The sequence below is a fragment of the Formica exsecta genome, unplaced genomic scaffold, assembly GCF_003651465.1.
Source record: "Formica exsecta isolate Colony F162 unplaced genomic scaffold, ASM365146v1 scaffold25, whole genome shotgun sequence".
NCBI lineage: Eukaryota > Metazoa > Arthropoda > Insecta > Hymenoptera > Formicidae > Formica > Formica exsecta.
Window position 1 is genome coordinate 47,103 of NW_021849774.1, and position 19,047 is coordinate 66,149.

General features: G+C 35.9%; 2 protein-coding genes across 6 annotated transcripts; one reads left to right on the top strand and one right to left on the bottom strand.

Moving 5' to 3' along the window:
- The first annotated feature begins 1,727 nt into the window (after positions 1-1,727).
- Positions 1,728-14,663, top strand: LOC115236495 (protein rolling stone-like). Of its 4 annotated transcripts, none has more exons than XM_029808995.1 (2): positions 1,728-2,022; positions 12,445-14,663. In XM_029808995.1, the coding sequence occupies exons 1-2, from the start codon at positions 1,761-1,763 to the stop codon at positions 13,314-13,316; spliced, it is 1,134 nt and encodes a 377-aa protein (XP_029664855.1). In that variant the 5' UTR covers positions 1,728-1,760; the 3' UTR covers positions 13,317-14,663. The 4 variants fall into 4 exon arrangements, with proteins under 4 accessions (XP_029664855.1, XP_029664857.1, XP_029664858.1 ...); XM_029808997.1 differs by lacking the exon at positions 1,728-2,022 and adding an exon at positions 5,244-5,485; XM_029808998.1 differs by lacking the exon at positions 1,728-2,022 and adding an exon at positions 5,245-5,455.
- A 163-nt stretch (positions 14,664-14,826) lies between these two features.
- On the bottom strand, positions 14,827-18,952 carry LOC115236494 (zinc finger and BTB domain-containing protein 41-like). Of its 2 annotated transcripts, XM_029808994.1 has the most exons (3): positions 18,684-18,952; positions 16,935-18,567; positions 14,827-16,744 (listed from the first exon to the last, which is right to left on the bottom strand). In XM_029808994.1, exons 2-3 carry the CDS (start codon positions 18,366-18,368, stop codon positions 15,149-15,151), a joined length of 3,030 nt encoding a protein of 1,009 aa, XP_029664854.1. In that variant the 5' UTR covers positions 18,369-18,567; positions 18,684-18,952; the 3' UTR covers positions 14,827-15,148. The 2 variants fall into 2 exon arrangements, with proteins under 2 accessions (XP_029664854.1, XP_029664853.1); XM_029808993.1 differs by having other exon boundaries at positions 16,935-18,952.
- Positions 18,953-19,047: the final 95 nt, after the last annotated feature.

Below are 19,047 nucleotides of genomic sequence, written 5' to 3' on the forward strand. Positions count from 1 at the left end.
TAAAATGAAATTTTAAAATCTGACATGCACAATATTAGTTGTTGCAATCAAATTTCAAATTAAAATTAATAATCAGAAAGAATCCACTAAAACCCACATAAAATTTGTAAAATTAGTGGATCGTCCAAATGCCATCGCCACACATATCGTCGATGGTTTACAATATGATTATATTGTAAAATATATACATGTATATATATATATATATATAATTAAAAAATTATGTCCGACATATACATATACAATTGATTACATTCATTTTCAGATATTAATAAGTACGTTGAAAAAAAAAGTCTCATTAATCGTTAATCCATTGATTTTGCAATTATCTAGCAAAAGGCGACGAATATGCACTGCTATTGTATTGTAGCAAAGTTATGTATGTTGAAAAAGGTCATCACGGCATTACTGCAGTCATTAAATTGATGGCCTGATAACTGCAACGTCACACATTCGTGCATCATAGAGTGATAACGCTTGTCACGTGCAAATATTATAAGCAAGCAGCATTCAATGCTAACCTCACAATATGTTTTTATACAGATGTACACTATCGCTCAAAAGTGTAAACGTTCTATAAAAATTTTTATAAACAAAATTCTTATAGTCTTAAATTTTTTTATATCGATAGAGTACTATTAAAGAATGGTTGGAATTGAATTTGGTGAGGATCGGTGAAAGGGTTAATTTTTTATAAAAATTTGAATTTTTTGGAAAATGTCTGTCCACGTCCTAACTTTCGCAAATTTTGAGATATCTTCCTCTATAAGGAAACCAAAATTTAAAAACCCGCTTGCTTTAAGAAGCTTAAGCTTTATGAGCAAAATAAAATGATGAGGAAGCAATGTGCAAGTTTCTAATATGCACAATTTTCAGCTTGTTTATTTTATTAAAGATATCGATATCTATTTATAAATACGAGAGTTTGGGGATGATATGAAAGATTTAAAAAATTATATATATTTACAAATAAAAATTTCTAACAGGTAAAGTTAATTAAATTTCTTCTCACAATTATAGAATATTTCAACTTTTAAGTTGCATATTTAATTGTAATAAAAAAATATTGTACATTCTTATTTCCTCCTCCTTCTCCTTTAAATATTTTCAATTTTGATTTCAATATTAATTTGTTTGCAACTATCGAAAATAGTATGAAAACAGTGACATTTTGATTACAGAAAGATATTAATAGAATCTATGCAAGTGTATATATTTTTTGCTTCTCATAAAATAAAGATTAGAAAAAAATCACATATAAAAACACGAGCACAGCATCGAGTAATTCACAATTGATTCTACGACCTACTTCTTCCACCATAATTATCTCGAGCTTTTTCGAAGAACATCGCATTTCATAATTCAATTCAAATTAGTTTCACGGATAATTTTTCAAACTTAATCGAAGAAAAAGATTTTCACAGTCGTTTTCTCTCTTATTGTTAGAGATCTAGTTGCTAAATTGCTACTTTCGGGACGATAAATTCAGAGAACAATTCACGACTGTAGATCGCGAAATGACGACCGAATTGGCGACCACAGTTACATTTTGCAGAAAAAAAGAGGGGGAAAAGACAAGAAGAGGAGGAGGATGCTCCTTCTTTGCCCAGGAATGACGAAAATTCGCTCATCAGAGTATGCGCGTACTGAAAGAAGACCGGAGAGAGAAAACGCGCGATGCAAAGTCAAGTAATAAATATTAATCGTCGTTAAAAGACGCTAAGGGGGACGCTACCGGCCCGTGGTATATATTCGTGGACATGCTGCTCATCGATGAGAAGTGGAATGTTTCATCGTCGGTGGTGACAGCGTCAGCGCTGAGCCGTCAATTCGCGAAAGTGAAACCATATCGCAAAATCAGTATGGATTCGAGTAATAGTGATAGATATTGGCAAGCGGGCGGCCGACGACGGCAAGATTACTCCGAGTGGAAAAATGCAAAGAATCGTGAAGAACTGAACATGTGCTTCCAGATCAATGTTAAAGATTCGCTCGATATCACGGAGATGGCTTCTTATTACGGTATCTATGATATAATGTGATTCGATAATCTCATCCGCAATAAGACACCGCTTTCTCGAGTAGGACTGTAAATATAATATATATTGTAAATATATATTTTCTGACACATTCAAATATCCGATTCGCTCCCCAAATTAACCAATTACTCAAGTCCAAATATCAGAATAATTCGAATATTTATATCCAAATATGCAATATTTTTAATTCATATTCGAATTATCTATCATAAAAAAAATTAGATAGAAAATAAAAACATGCAGTGTGTATCAAACTTATTAGAGATTATATACAATAAAAATGCAATTAAAATAAAATCAACTTCATATTATTTTCTTTGTATAAATATATAAATATATATTTCAATTTATATTATTTTATTTGAATTCAATTCTTATTTTGCGCGAGGGCATGCGTGTAATATGAACATGGGTCCGCAATTGAACCCCCCTTCGAGCTAAAATTCGAAAATGTGTGAAATACGTTTTTATTTTTTCATTTTAGTGGCTTACTTTACTTCATAATTTACTGGGTTATACCAAATTTCAACCTTCTGCCATTTTTTTTTCTGAAATACAGCCAATTTTTAATTTTTTCCCCAAACTTTAGGGGCCTCTAACTCGGAGGAGGGTTCATTTGCGGACCCATGGTTATAGGAAAAAAAGTCTTATTTTGACCTCTAGAAAATGCTCCTAAAGTTTAGTGCATCATTTCAGATACACCCTGTATATATATATTGTATACATTATACGCATTATGTTTAATATATGAAGGATAACTGATTTCCGATAATTACGCAAGACGGCCTATTTATAGAATATTTTTATTATCGATTTTAATGAAGAAATACGAGTTTATCAAATAATATGGAGTTTTTATTTACAATTACGATATTTTTCACAATGGAGAACTAGTTTGGAATCAGCGAAAAAAACGAGAACAGTCCACGAGACATTGATGCAAACCATGTATATTGTAACGGAAGCAGCAATTTATTTAACGAAGTGTTATTACAAAAACTCTGTCATAAACAAAAAATAATATGTAGAAAAGGAAGCGTTTCCGGATATATGCTCTCATATGATTTTCTTTCATTATTGGCATAAATGGAATGTGCTTTTAAGGTTGGACGATCAAAGAGAAGCACATCCTCTATAAAAATTATATACAATTGTAAGAGAATTCGGCATACCGTGGTTCGCATTTTCTATATCAAGATTCGAATTACTTGGATAATTTGAAAATTCAGATTTGAGTAATTGAGATAATTATTTCGAATAATTTAAATATAAATATCCGGATATATATTTATAACCTTATTCTCGCGAGAGAGATACCGTGTCTATAATAAATTTCTCATGATTATAAGCAATTTCCAATTATTTTTAAAGAATAAATTTAATTATACAAGAACAGGAAATTGAAAATACTATACCTTAGCTACAAAATAACGTTATTACCATAGGCCATAGATCAACCAAAATTACATATACAGTTAGAAAACTGGAGACATCTGACGCAGCATAAACGCGACAGGTATTCTCAGCACAAAGAAGTTCCAACAGGATATGAATATTTATCGGAATAACATAAACAGAATTGCATAAATATTGTATATAAATATTGAAAAAATATAAAATATTCATGTAAATGGAAATAACGTTTCGTTAAAAATGCATCTACATGAAGAAAAAACTAAATACTAATTGGTATAATAATCTAAATTAGAATTCAATCCGATTTCGTGGTATATTTGTGTAATGTGTAGAAATAACATTTTTTTAAGAAAAAAATTTATTAGTTATCTAGAAATGTGGTTTTTAGATATTTAATTTATATATATATATACCCAGTCAGCCACATCTGTTCTAACAGATATTGCCAAGTGCTTGCTACAAATTATTGTCAGCAAAAAGGCTACAAATTTGGTACAAGAGTTGTTATTACCGATTAAGCTGGCAGATTGCCGGCAAGAACCAAGCAAAGCTTGCTAACATAACTAGACAACAAATTGGCGGCAGAAACCGAGCAAAGCTTGCTGACATGACTGACATGAGATTGTCGGCAAAAACTGAGCAAGATCTGAAGTGCTCAATCTGATGGCAAATTGGCAGCAAAAACCGAACAGAATCTGCAGTTTATTACAAAGTATTATAAAATAGTTCAGTCGCTTATCGCTATGCGGCGCGTTATTCATTATCTATACCCGTATTCAAATTCTTGTCATGAGTGTATATAAAGCCTGCAAAACGCTAATAATATTATAATATATATATTTCTATCAGTTCAATTTTTGACACAATTCTTATACAAGAAATTCAGATATTGAACTGATTTTTGGCAAATCGGACAGATAATTGTTCGATTTTCACTTATTCGAACAATTTCTGTCCAAAAAGATCTTTAATTTTATAAATTAAATTATTTAAATTTATCTATATGTTTTAACACATTAATATATGATTTTATATAACAATACTGTAATTTGTCTTATTTTTGCCATCAAAAGAACGTCAGAAAATGGTCTCCCGTTGATGTGATATATTTTGGGTCTTATGAGACCTAACTTAGGATGTCTAATTATCTAATGGTCATTTTATGACTAAAACTTATCATCATTTTGTTACTTATGGTTGAGACTTTAAATCCATTTAAATATACTATTTTATATGAATGGCCAAAAGCTGCAGAATTTGTTTTTTGCTGACAATCTGCTGTCAGATTGTCTTGCGCAGATCTTGCTCGATTTTTGCCACCAATTTGACGTCATATCATGTCAAGCTTTGCTCGGTTTTTGCCGTCAATTTGCTGTCAGGTTATGTTAGCAAGCTTTGTCACCAAAACACAAGCTTAATGCGGACACAGATGGCACTGGATTTGTTACCAAGTTTTGAGCGAATTTGATGCCAATTTGGCAACAATTTGTTATCAAATTGCTTTCTGGGTATATATATATATCAGAATGATCGACCAATTTATAGCTCCCATAAATAAAATTAGTTTTGCTGTCAAATTATATATCTCAAAATAATCATCGTCAAAATTTCAATCACGGATCGTAGATGATCATACATAATGACGATCTTCCGATTATCTTTCGTCTCGGATCGTCTGACACGTGTCTGCGGTCTGCGTTGATCAAAGTGGGGGGATTCCTCGGTGGGGAACACGGACTCAGAGACTGGGGAGGGAAACTCTCCGCGTCGGTGACTACCCCGGGATTGATATTGATCGCGAGCACGCGATGCCGGTTGCCGGGTAGTTGAAAGTTAGGTGTACATCGAGCAGGAGAGCTCGACTCGTGTGTGAAGAGAGAGGAAGAAAAAAGAAATGCCTCCCGAATGCGAGGAAGTCGAGATCCGTGGCATGTTGGACAGGAATGAGTGTACGGTCAACAGAGCCGTGAATAAGTCACCGAAGTTACTCGCGCTATGCGGTGCGTGTCTCTCTGCGTTAATTTCTTCAGGTGGTCTCTAGCAAAATTCGCAATTTTTTTTATCAAAATCGAAGATCTATCAGATCATCGCGAAATGAATTTTCGCAAGATCCTCGAAATAATGATCCGGAAATGTATCGGGGTTTAATGACACGCAGGTGGCCCGCGAATTGACTGTGCCAAAACGGCAACTCAGGAATAAAATCGCGAGATAAAATCTTTAGTAGTGCATTATGTGTTTATTGTGAATAGCTCGATGTATCAATAGAAGTATATAATTCCGTGAATCGCGGTGAATATATTTAATACATCCGCAACCGCTTCATAATGTGTTGACGGCATATATGATATTTATCAGTTAAATGTTGACAGAAAAGGTGAAAGGAGCGCATGTGTACGCGTGCATGGATGTGTAAATGTGTGTACAATGCAGCAATTGGCTGAATATACCCAGTGTTTTTGTCCAGTGTTACCATTGATAAACAGAATATATAAATCCTATGCTATTCACGGAGAAAATTTTACAGTACAAATTACATGAAAAATACATTTACAGCATTTATTGTAAAGCTTGAATATAACGACATTAAGATATTTATTATTATAAAAATTGTAAATAATATTTAAATAAAATTTGTTCTATTGTTTGTTAACAATTATTCATTTTTTGTGCGTCAAAACAATTGAATAATCACAATCCTCTTTTGTAAAATATAAAACATATATAATATTAGTGAATAAAAATATCATCTTTTATATGTTAGTCTGTTCCATGATTACAAAAATTATATTGTACTTTTTACTATAATATTTTTCCCGTGTGTGCAGTTGTTGTTTTTGAAAATTATCAAACTTTTTTTTAAACTGTTATTAAAACTTTCATTTATATTTCGGACGCAAAAATGTATTAACTTAAAAATAATTCTTGCACATGCAAACAGAAGTAATGTTGACTCGAATTGCGCCGAAAATGTTTAGACATTCAAAACCACACCTAATGGCGTAAAAACAACAAAAATACCTAAACGAACGAAAAAAATATTATCCAGAGAAAAATTTATTAGTTGCCTAAAAACGTGATTTTTACATATAAAATGATAGAAATACTAGAGTAAGTCACAAAAAGTAAAAGGACTATATATATAAAGTCCCTTTATCTTTTAACTTATCCTAGTATATACATATATAAATATATAGACAATTGAGAACGAATTAGAATAGGCAATTAGGAGCCAGGGCAGTGTATAGGGCGCAATTGATTTTATTAAAGAGAGAAAAACATATATAATAAAATTCGCGAACGTTTCGGTCTTTTTTGAGACCATCCTCAGCGCAGATAAAAATAATAAGTATCAATTTACATAGTGTTAAATAAAATTAGACATTAAAATCGAAGCAACCAAATCGCAACCGAGAACCTTTCAAAAGAGTTTCTCGGTTGACTTGATATTCGGCGTTTTATCCTTGACAATAATAACAGCTTTATTTTATTTTTAACTATTTACCAACTTTATTTGCGATTTTAATGTCTAATTTTATTTAACACTATGTAAATTGATACTTATTATTTTTATCTGCGCTGAGGATGGTCTCAAAAAAGACCGAAACGTTCGCGAATTTTATTATATATGTTTTTCTCTCTTTAATAAAATCAATTGCGCCCTATACACTGCGCTGGCTCCTAATTGCCTATTCCAATTCGTTCTCAATTGTTAATATTTCTAAGCCTGTTCTATCGGTTTTAATTTTTGATGTAAATATATAGAAACATATTACGTGTATTTTGAAATGACATTGAGATATCTGTATCACGCTCTCATCAGTTGTCGCTAACCAACTGTCACGAATTGTGTATTATGATACCACACATATAGGCATTTTATAAAATTTAAAACGGGTATTAAGAACCTTAAATTGTCGATTTGGCCAAATTAACAATCCATTGATATTCCATTGTATACATTATCGAATAATTTATTGCATTATTTTTTATTAATCGTAGCGAATTTCTAATTAACTTGTTAAACGACAAATTGAAAGAAAAAGATCTCCTTGCACGTATGATAATCGTTTCTCGGATGATTTCCTTGAACTTTTTTTTCTGATTGATGCTAATATGAGCATGACCAATGTCTTTTAATATAAAAAGTCGCGAATTATATAACATTTCAAAAAGTAAATAACGTGTACAATATAAACAGATGAATAGAATCAATTTTTTGCTTATCAGAGGCAGATTATTATATACATATATTTTAAATTGACATTATTAATTTGTTATTAATATCTGCAATTAAAAATCTTAGAGATCTTGCAATAATGAAAATAAATTGGTATTCTTGTCGTATCTTATAACATCAAAAAAAACTGCACGCATTAATATTCTACCAATATTAATCTATGCACACAGGTGAGTTGATGAGTTTACACAAATGAATCCTGATTGAGAAAATGCGAAGACTGTTTATTATCTGTTCGTGTATGCTATCTATCTGTTTCTTTTTCTCTCTGTCTCCCTCCCTCCCTCCCTCCCTCTCTCTCTTTCTCTCTTTTTCTGGGAAGATTTGCTAAAAAATATCTTTATTCCCTCTCTGTTTTTCTCCTGATCGACACCTACGTCGATGTTTATGACGTCATTCTCGACTCCCGCGAAAAAACCACGATTATCGTTTATCTTGACGTCAATATCTGACGTGTTATTCTCACGTATAATTCTCTAATGCATGGAAAACTTGATCCTAGAGTTTAGTTGATCGTCGATAACGACCGCGTGTGCATATATGTCTTGTTGACGGTACAGCAAAGTTCGCGGTTTGTTTTGAGATCACGCGGAAACATCAAATCGAATTACGAATTATCAAGTATAGCCCGAGATTTTATTTTTGAATTTTATATCTCGTTGTCAGAGGAAATTTTTACGTGAATAGAAGACTATGTGTGACTTTTATTGGAAATGTGAATTTTACACGATTTTTCAATCGCAAGAATACAGAAGTTCGGGGGACTTAAAACGACGAGAAGTATGCATATTGACAATGTAAATCGAATTACTATGAGTGGCACAAGGTGTCCTATTAATTGGAAACTAGGAGCTATAGAGCTAAATTAATCTTGTTTATTGAGGAATTCAGGTCAATTTTTTTCCTCTCTACTTACACTTTTGCTCTCGATTGTAATTATTTTTCCTCATTGTCAAAATTCTATATAAAAAAAAAAAATAAGTTAGAAAGAATTAATTAATATTTTACACTTTGTACATGGTTATAAACTTCCGATCTTCGAAAATATAAATTGACAGATTTCGTAAAAAAATATAGATTTGTTTAAATTCTTATTAAATCTTTTTCAGTTTCCATATTTTACTGTGAGTAATCAATTGTTACATGTGTGTGTGTGTATGTTATAATAATAAAGATCTTACTCACACTATTTAATAGTGAACGTTAAATTGCTCACGTTACAGTGCGCGAATTGACAATCTCTTATCTCCCGTGCGGAGCAATCATTAGACCTTTAATAAGAACCATTAGATAATTCAAAAATTGACGATAAGAATTTTCACGAGGCCATAACTATATATTATTTCCTCAATTCTATAATACTTTAAAAAAATAAGATAAATTTGTGTTACAATGGGTTCCCGTAAAATTCTCCTGCGATATCTAAAAACAAATATTAAACAAAAGAAAAATATAAATGACAGAGAAGATAAAAATCGTTAAGAATTCGTCTTGTAAATTTTTTTTCTTTATTCTTGTGCATCTCTCGATTAATTTCAAATTTTACGCAATGCTATAATCGAGAATTAATTTCTTCAAGGATATTGACACATATGTGTACATTAGAGAGAGAGAGAGAGAGAGAGAGAGAGAGAGAGAGAGAGAGAGAGAGAGAGAGAGAGCTTTTAGTATATGAAATTCTTTAACAAATAGTTCCTTTATTTCTGACTTCAATAAATTTGTTCCTAAGGAAGTTACAAGATAAGGAGAAATTAAACTATTTAAACAATTTTTAAGCGCAATTTTAATTTTTGAACGAGAAGATTTTTGTGTAACGGATTCACATCCATTTTCTCGTTTTCCTTTAATGAAAATAAAAATAGTTTAGCCAATATATGCCGATTCGTAATTGCGATCTCGTTGCAGGTTTACCTGCTTGTTCTAGCGCTCGTTCCCGCGTACCGGTAATAACAGGCCAAGATTGTAATAAATTAACGGCAAATTAATATTGGCTGATTGACCGCGCTGCGCGACCTCTCACGCTATGCAAGCGCCGGCCGATCTCTCTCTCTTTCTCTCTCACCGAGTCGTGTGAACCTCAGCATCGCGCGCGAGCAACGGGGGTTAATTAGTTCAAAGTGGCTCACCATCTGCGACGCGACGACCATGTCTGGAGGCCGATCCTCCGCACTCCCGACACGATCCGAGCACCCGAATACGTGACCGCGCATCGTTCTTTGATAAGATCGTCTCGATACTCTCCTTCCGCGCGAGACAACTTCTCAAATTACTCCTACTCGCGTGATCGTAGAATACAAGGAAATTATAAACTGCGTTTCTTTACTCTTTTTTTATTTTAAAATTTTTTTTTCTTTTTTTTCAGGGACTGCTTCTTATCGTGCAGTGGCTAAAATTCGATCTGTAAATAATTTCTTAAATTCTGTAAACGGAATTTAGACAAACCACAGACTTCTATATAATATATATAGAAATATAATATACAGGGTGTTCCCGGGTTAAATGGTCAAACTTGAAATATGAATTTAGGACCTTAAAACAAGAAAAAAATTTCCTCTGGAAGTATGCTCGCAAACGCTTCGTTCAGATGAGATATTGACTTCTGAAGTTATGAACTATAGGAACGAATAATTTCGAAATAATCTAGGTTTATTCTATATTCATAACTGCAGAAGTCAATATCTCTTGAGCGCAGCGTTTGCGAGCATACTTCCAGAGGAAATTTTTTTTTTTTTTGTTTTAAGGTTCTAGATTCATATTTCAAGTTTGGCCATTTAACCCGGGGACACCCTGTATTATACATATATTCTATATTATACATATATTATATATTCTTATTATTATATACTCTATATAATAATAAGTATTTGTATATAATTAATAAATAATTGTTATAAGAAATATATATATATAATATTCTATTCAATTGTAAATGGCTGCTCTGGCTCCACCTGTCATATCGCTGTTAGCAGTTTAGTATATTATATACTGTCTGTGAGACAAACATAAGCTGAGAGAAAGAAATTACATGAACTTTCTATCAATCGCTATGCTTATTATTAGAAAATTGTTTGATATTTTTATTGTTGAAAATTGATAGATTCGATAAACTAGGTAATTAAAGATATTAATTAGGCGTTATATATAATCACATGAGTTACCTTCATAAAACGGTTCTCGTCACATATATACATGTATAAATTATTATATAAATTAAAATGATATATTATTCTACGAGAATATCGCGGAATTTAAGATATTTAAGATGGTTATCATATCTTGGCGCGCTCGCGCATTCAGCTTCTGATTCATAGGCCGGTATTCATAGCCAGTTCTTATTTCAAGACCGTCTTAAGTAATGTCTTAAGATGCTAATACGGCTCTGTGATTGGTTAAGGACATCTTAAGATTGTGCTTAAGACGGTCTTAAATATAAGAATTGACTATGAATACCGGCCATAGAGTGCGTTCGAGATGACGCTATTAGTGCACTCTATCCTTGTTCAACTTTCACAAAATAGAATGAGGCTATAGCGCTAGCGCCTCCTCGAACACACCCATATTCATACGTGGCGAATCGGATTGCGTAACACACGCTACAGCTGATGAAAGTTAGGTTAGGTCAGGTGTCAGGTTATGGTTGGATAACTTTTCGACACTTTTCGGATCGTATATACTCGTGACTCGTCGTCCATCGTCGTCTTTCCGTGATTGTCACAAGAATGGTGCTCTCGTTCACAGGATTGCCGTCCTTGAGACGTTTACTGTTGCTCCTTTTACAATGTTCCTTATGTAAGTCACGTTAAGAATGTGTGGCTGAAATATTCTCGAGACTCAAAATATTATTTTGCGGATGTGGAATTTGATTACGCTGCCAATGTGCAGTCAAATTCGCAATATTTGCAAATATTTAAATAATCCACTGAGATAACAGTTTTTTAATCAATAAACCACGCGCACACCTCGAAGAATATTTTAACCTTGAGCAAAAAATGTAAACTTTTTATTACTTTTAATTCAAATAAAAAATTGCTTAATATTTAAAAGGCCTGAGAAAATATTCTTAAATCTCTAAATAAAACTTTAAAAAATATTTACATATGCATGTGTATGTGCGTGCGTGCATAAAATTGGATAAATATTAATGAAATATGATATATACATATTTAATAATTGAAAATTATACATGGAAAAAATTTTACGTGATGCAATTTTTCGTAGTGTTCCACTTGAATGCGTTAAGCTGACAGTAACCGGAAACAGTCGCGTTCCGCACGTGGTCGTTCATCTGAAAGGAAACGAAGCAATGCACGAGCGGCTTTTCTTCATATAATTAAATTATCAAGGCATAAATCACTGGATAACGTTCTGTTCCGCATAGGGTATTACCGCAATCTGCTCGTTTACAGATTTAAAATTGATCTTACTAGTCGCGTGTCGTTGCGGCCGTGTGGTTTTCTGTTGCTTATTTTCGATTCCGCTCTCGAGTTTTTTTGCAACGCGCGCGTGTTCCCTTTCATTTTATTATATTCAATTATTTTAAAAAAGTACGCACTTTTATATTTTTCCTAAATAATATATCCAATCTCTTTTTTTTTTAATTACTCGCGACGAATTTTAAAGCACAATCTACGATTTTTTTCCGAGAATTAAAATAAAATAAAAACATAATAAAAATAAAATATAATATAATATAATAGACATTAAATAATTAATATATAATATACATTAATTAATTTTCGATTTTTCCAGGTCGCCGCGCAATGGTGAGCAAGTTTTGGTGCCATGAGATTGGACGCAGGTGGCGTCAAGCAGGCAAACAGGAGCCACCGCAAGCACGCGTGCTGACAGAACCAAAATGTCAATCATACGTGGCCACCTGGTACCTGTTTTACCGCTGGATCATCTTCCTCGTGTGGGCCGGCTTCGTAATTTGTTCGGTGTTCGAATTCGGCAGCTATAAACCGCTATTCCAATACGAGAAGTGGCCGATTTATCTGACCAACTGGGACATATTATTGGGCTTCACGCAGGCGTTGGTCGGCGGTATCCTCGTGTCGAAGCGATGGCGATTGCAGAAGATATCCGGTTTCGATCCTTGCGGCCTTAAGTTGGAGTCCACCGAGCGACTGTACTGGTTCCTGTATGTTGTCACGACTAACTTGGCAATCGGTGTGACGATCTGCTACTGGGTCACTGTATACAATCCGGAGATCCATCAGCTGGATCCGCTCAACATTATGATGCATGTGTGCAATAGCTTGCTAATGCTGGTCGACTTTGTAGTTACCAGTATACCATTCCGTTTACGGAATTTCTGGTGGTGTCTGTCGATCGCCGTGCTTTATGTGATCTTCTCGGCAATCTATTACATAGCCGGCGGACTCGATAAGCACGGTTACCATTACATCTACAAAATTGTCGATTGGAAGCGACCGACGCGGACATTACTCGTTTGTGCCGGCGGTTTCACATTCGTCACAGTGTTGCACTGCGTCATCTGTATGCTAGCGGATGTCAGGGATCGCGTCTACCGCAAGATTGCCGAAAAACTCGGCAAACCCGCACAGACTAATATGACGAACGATAACCCGCTTCCGGAAAAACGGCCGGAAGTAGTTTAATTAATACAAATTTATATCAAAGATATATCCTCGTCTATCCGGTATCTTCTAACCCTGGATAGTAGGACAGCTTAGTATTCGGCAAGGAAAAGTTTTACTACTGATGCTTCCTGTAGCTACGCCTTCGAGTAAATAGAATATCCTCGCGAGTGATTTTTGAGCTCATCTATTTTGCTCATAGAAAAACAATAAAATATTAATAGGATATTAACAGGGTATTTGACGAGTGATATAACCGGTTTAAATGATTCCTTGCGCGATTCTGTGAACTTTATCTTCGGCGATATTCCTAAGAAATGATAGTTATTATGTGATATCAAATAAGATACGATTCCATAATAACAATATTTGTAGAAGCCGGATTGGTAAATGCTCGGTTATTATAATCATTGAGACTTTTCGTGTGATTAAACTTGCTATTTACATAAAAAAGATAAAGATTCATATAAAATATATAGAAAATATATGTATTTTCTTTCACTAAATGTGAACGTCTCGCTAAGAAAGGCCATTATCAATTATGCAAGCATTTTTTGTACATTCAAATTATATGTAAACATTATATGATATTTTCAATTTCATATTTAACGCCATGTATGACATTATTTGTCTCGCATTTTTGCAATATTAGAAAATATTGTGTTAACGCATCTTTTTATATTTAATGAAAATGATGAAAATCACCTCGCATTCAGCGCTAATTGCGCTGTTAATCGAATTAATCAAAAAACATTGTATACATTCATATTGCGCGAACGCGTTTGCTAGTATTTTTGTTAGCACTGATTACATAGATTTAGAAATTTTAATGAGACGAATTATCGTTAAATCTAAACACAATTGTAAATGAAATCAATGAAGAATACACATATAAAGATGCATATACATTCCAGAATAATATTAGTATATCTTCAATATTGATTTAGAATGAATAGATTTGTGTTTTTAGAATACAAGAATTTGTTCATGTGTTTCAGTCACATATGCAAGAGTTTGGCTGTTTAGCCAAACTTATGGTTTATTGCCATATTGTAAGAATCAATAAACTTAAGTTAATTGATTATATCGATGCTTGTTTCAAACGCAATTATCGATGCGTATATAGATAAATTTCACGAATGGAACGTGAAAAGATGAACAATTACTCTTTAATGTGTATGCACGTCTATACTTTTTGTACATTTTATGTTTTCTTTTCCATTGTTACTATTACAAAGTGTTGTAAATTTTTAATTGATATTATTGCGTACGGTAATTTTTAATATATAGCGCTGTTTCAAAAAAGGTATTAAACTGTAATAAATCTCACACGATATGGTGTCATTAAATTATATATCGAATAATGAATATGAGAGACCTTATGGATATATGTATGTGTGCATGTATATTAAAAAAAAAAAATACAAGCTGAAAGAGAGAAAAGAAAGCCGAAAAATAGTAAATTATTTGTGAACAATATATGATTTCAAAGCACGCGTCGGATAGCAATAACAATAAAATACGCAGGTAATTACTTTTATGGAAAAATATCAACGATTTATTAATAAAATAACGATTTAAAGCGATTATGAGCCGCATAATACAAATGGATATCAGGCTGAGGCCAGCTCCTAGATCACAGATCGTATTAGAGTCACCATTTTTAAAAAAGCTATGTTTAATATAATGATCACACATCACATAGTTTAGAACGATCGTGTCAATTTTAAGATACATTTAAAATAACAAGAATCATCATGTCGTCCAAAACGATCATACTACAGTCATTCGACCATTCGTTTATCATAAAAGTTATTCGATTATTCAAATCTCACTCACGTTTATCACGAAAGTCATTCGAGACCGCGCAAATTAACGGCACTCTCAAGCGGACTCGAGTCCAATAGTAACACCTGATATTCCGTACCTGCCACATCGTCCTGATAGTACATCGATGGTAGTTCCTCCGTGAGCAATAGATTCTCGCTCAGATCGCTACTCATGCCTAACGCAACATCCGATGTGTTTGACACTATCGAATCCGTCAGTGTGCCATTTTTCTTAAGCTTGGACCAATCCGAATATGTCAGATCTGTCCTTGCAGAATTCTGATCTTTCTTGATCGACAGAATTCCCTTGTCAATTTCCTCGGCACAAACATCGGTATGCAGCGATTCCGAGCTCTTAAGTAAAGTGTTGAAAGGTGGCGGTTCCGGTTCCGGTAGACATTGACGATCCGCGCTTGATGACGAGGTGCCGAGGATAACGGCGTCGCACGATGTCACCATAACCATCTGTTCTTCTTCGATGGCGATTGGCGAAGTTGGGGGCGACTCGTGCACCGCATATAGAATGTAGTCTGCATTGGTAACGTTCGAAGATGGTTTATCTAGCAAATCGTCGCAACGTATACCGTGCATCTTCAGTAGGTGCTCGCGTAGACTCGCCTCGTTTCCAATCAGATAATCGCACATCTCTATCGGACAACGATACAACCATTCCAGTTGATCCTGAGAATTCTGGGAACGCGTACTGATATCGCATATCGTATCCGGCTTTTCGATGTCATCTTCCTTCGTGACAGTTTCTATGGCATTCGTTAGTTCCGTGGATTTTCGCTTCGGCTTGACGATCGGTTTCACTCGCGAGCAATCAGATTCGTCCGTTCTCGCACGTTTCTGATCGCCGGAAGTATAGCCAAATTCTGTCGGCACATTGTCGGATAAGCTTACATCTGTTTTGGTCTGTTGATGTTTTTTAATGTGCACATATAGACTGCTCTTGGCAGAGAACCGGGCATCGCATACAAAACATTGGAAAAAGCGGCCTTCCTTATGTGTCAGCCGATGTTCCTTTAAATGTTCCGAGCGCATGAAAGCTTTACCGCAATCCGGTGCGTCACACATGAATTTGCGTTCGTTGGTATGCTTCTTCTGATGGCGCTTAAGCTTACTGGACGATGAAAATGCCCATTTGCAATCCTGAAACGTACAATGGTAAGGTTTGCAGCCGGTATGAGAGCGCGTGTGGGCCTTGAGTCGACACGGTTTATCGAAAACTTTCCCGCAGCCCGGCCACGAGCACTTGATGTCCACTTCTTTATAGCTGTGCGATCGCTGATGCGACGTCAACGCGTTACTGCTGTAGTAACGCTTGCCGCAACCTTCGTGTTGGCAAACATAAGGCGCGTGGCGTTGATCATGCGATTTCATATGCAGTTCCAGTGCCCGTTTCGTTTGAAATTTTTCGCCACAATTCGGTACCTGGCAAACAATCCGGTTTGGACGACTATGCAATTTTTCGTGACTCCACAGATTGTAGACAGTGGTGAAACGACGGTTGCAACCCTCCACTTGGCACACATGATCCTTGCGCTTCAGATGTGTCTCCTTATGTCTTTTTAACTTGAATTCGGAATAAAAGGCCCAAGTGCAGCCTTCGAAGTCGCACTATAAAAATAGCGTAATCAATAAAGATGATTAGAAAAAAAAGGCAGTTATGCCGAACAATACTAAGAAATTGTTTACAAAAATATTTTGTTCGATTTCATTCAAATAATTGTCAAAATTATACCATTTATATCAATACGAAAAGAGAGATTGAAGAATAAAGATAAATATACGATACTTTTCAACGTACCTTAAACGGCCTAACTCCATAATGAGCCAACAAGTGACCTTTCAAAGTGTACAGTCTGCCGAATTGCCTGTTGCAACCGGCCCGTGGACAGAGCCATACCTTGTCGTGTTCGGTAACGCTTACAGGTTGCAGACTGTCGTCGGTGATGCCTAGTTCCTCCAGCGCATTGGATATAACAATTTCATACGAGCTACTCGGATTATTATCAACATTATACTCGATGTTACCGTTCCAGATTGTGGCAGAAGTATCTATCTTGGGCAATTTCGGAAAGTTGCCTGTTGCTTCGATCAGCTCCGAAGTCTTGCCCTGATAGATTTGCTTCTCCGTACCGGTATTGATGACAATCTGCGTCGTGTTAGATATTTTATCAGTAGATATGGCAACCACAGCCATTACGCTGTCCTGCGAATCCGTATCGGCGAAACTCTTTCCGTTGATGTGCTTGTCAAACTTCTTCTCCAATCGTTCCGTCATCTGCCGACGCTTTTTAATAATACGCGGTTCAAGTTTCATTCTAGTCTTCGATTTCAATTGTTTTATTATGCTACTTTGAGTATCTGTTTCTATGGAATTCGGTGAGTTCTCCTCCATCGATGACAACGCCTCGATAAAAAGTTCCGAAGGACTTCTCGAACACTGTATCGTAGTTTCCTGCTCTGATTTTATATCCTTCATCTTGTTCATGACTTCTAAATTCACTGGTATTTCATTGAGAACAACCTGCGTAGATTTCTCACAAGGTACTTCAGTATTCCGTTCTAAAACTTCCATTTTTGGAGTAATTTGTTCAACGTCTTGGTTCTCTATTTGATTTAGTATCGGTTGGCTGCTGGTGGATGGTAGGATCTCACCGGCTACCATCATGTCATCCGATGAGAGCGCTGCCAGAGGATCCAGATGATCCAATTGAAATTCTGGCAGCATGAATTCATCGACGACCTTCTCACATGGAGGTTCTAGTAATCGATTCTCACTCTGCGTCAGATCCTGCAGTATCGGATCATAGCTTGATGATAGATTGAGCTTCTTCGCGTCGGCCAGATCGATGTCAATGGACAAACCATACGGATCCTTGCTTAGAAAGTAACCATGCGACAGAACTTCCTCGCCCAGATACCGGTCCACGCCCTCCACCACCTTGGCCGCGTCCAGGTCCATGCTCGACGACACTGATGGCTCCGTACTGCGCATCTTCAGCCATTTCTCAAAATCGGCTACCGTCTCGACGACGTCGGTGTTCTTGGTGACCGTCGTCTGGTGCCAAGCCTCGTTTTTCCTAATTCTTCTATCCTTCTTCCCGATCCCCTCCGTCTTCGACGGGGCAAAGAGCGTGTCCGAAGGCACGCATTCCGTTCCCTCAGAGCCGATTTTCTCCCGACTGCGTCGTCTCGACGTGCAAGCGACGATGGCGGCGGCTCCTCTGCAAGACATTGATGGTCCACCCCGTGGCCAGCACTGCGGAGGAAGCCCAGGAGCGACAACGACATTCGACAGAGCATTATTTTTTTTCTCACGGCGAGAAGTAGCTTCGCTCCGGGAGCCCGGGCGTTGCACGTGCAATTGTCGTTGCGCTTATCAGAGCGCGCTCCATTTTTCTTATCGATCACGTTCTCGACGACCGCCTCTGTGGCTGGAAACCACAGTCTTAAGTTGCACGTGCAATCTGTTTGCTCACCTCACACCGAGCAATCGCTAATCGCCGAGGATCGCGCGATGCAAGCTGACAGAGTCAACATAACCTCTTACCATATACGCCGCTGGACAAGAAGGGTGGGCGGGCGGCCTGTATCGGATCGATGAAGCGGTTATGTCCGGTCAGCGAACTGGTCCGGTGATCATGAAATGAGAAAGAGATCGTTTTTCCACCACTTGCTCGCAACAAGGGTGAACGCGCGCACTCGTTGCGCGCGACTCGCGAGTCTCTTTTCTTCACAAATAATGATAAAATATGGAAAATGACAATTTTTTTTTTATCGCGCCGAATGGACGAACTGTCGCAACGGCCCGCTCGCAGCTGCCATTGAGCCACCTGGCGGCGAGTATGTGTATCTCGTGACACCAGTTACCGACAGTTCTGTGATACGATTGATAATATAGATTCTCTTATTAG

Coding starts and splice junctions, on each gene's coding strand:
- LOC115236495 (XM_029808995.1), top strand. CDS start 1,761: ATGCTGCTCATCGATGAGAAGTGGAATGTTTCATCGTCGGTGGTGACA. Junction 2,023..12,444: donor GGAGATGGCTTCTTATTACG/GTATCTATGATA, acceptor CGATTTTTCCAG/GTCGCCGCGCAATGGTGAGC.
- LOC115236494 (XM_029808994.1), bottom strand. CDS start 18,368: ATGTCTTGCAGAGGAGCCGCCGCCATCGTCGCTTGCACGTCGAGACGA. Junction 16,745..16,934: donor ATGGAGTTAGGCCGTTTAAG/GTACGTTGAAAA, acceptor CTATTTTTATAG/TGCGACTTCGAAGGCTGCAC.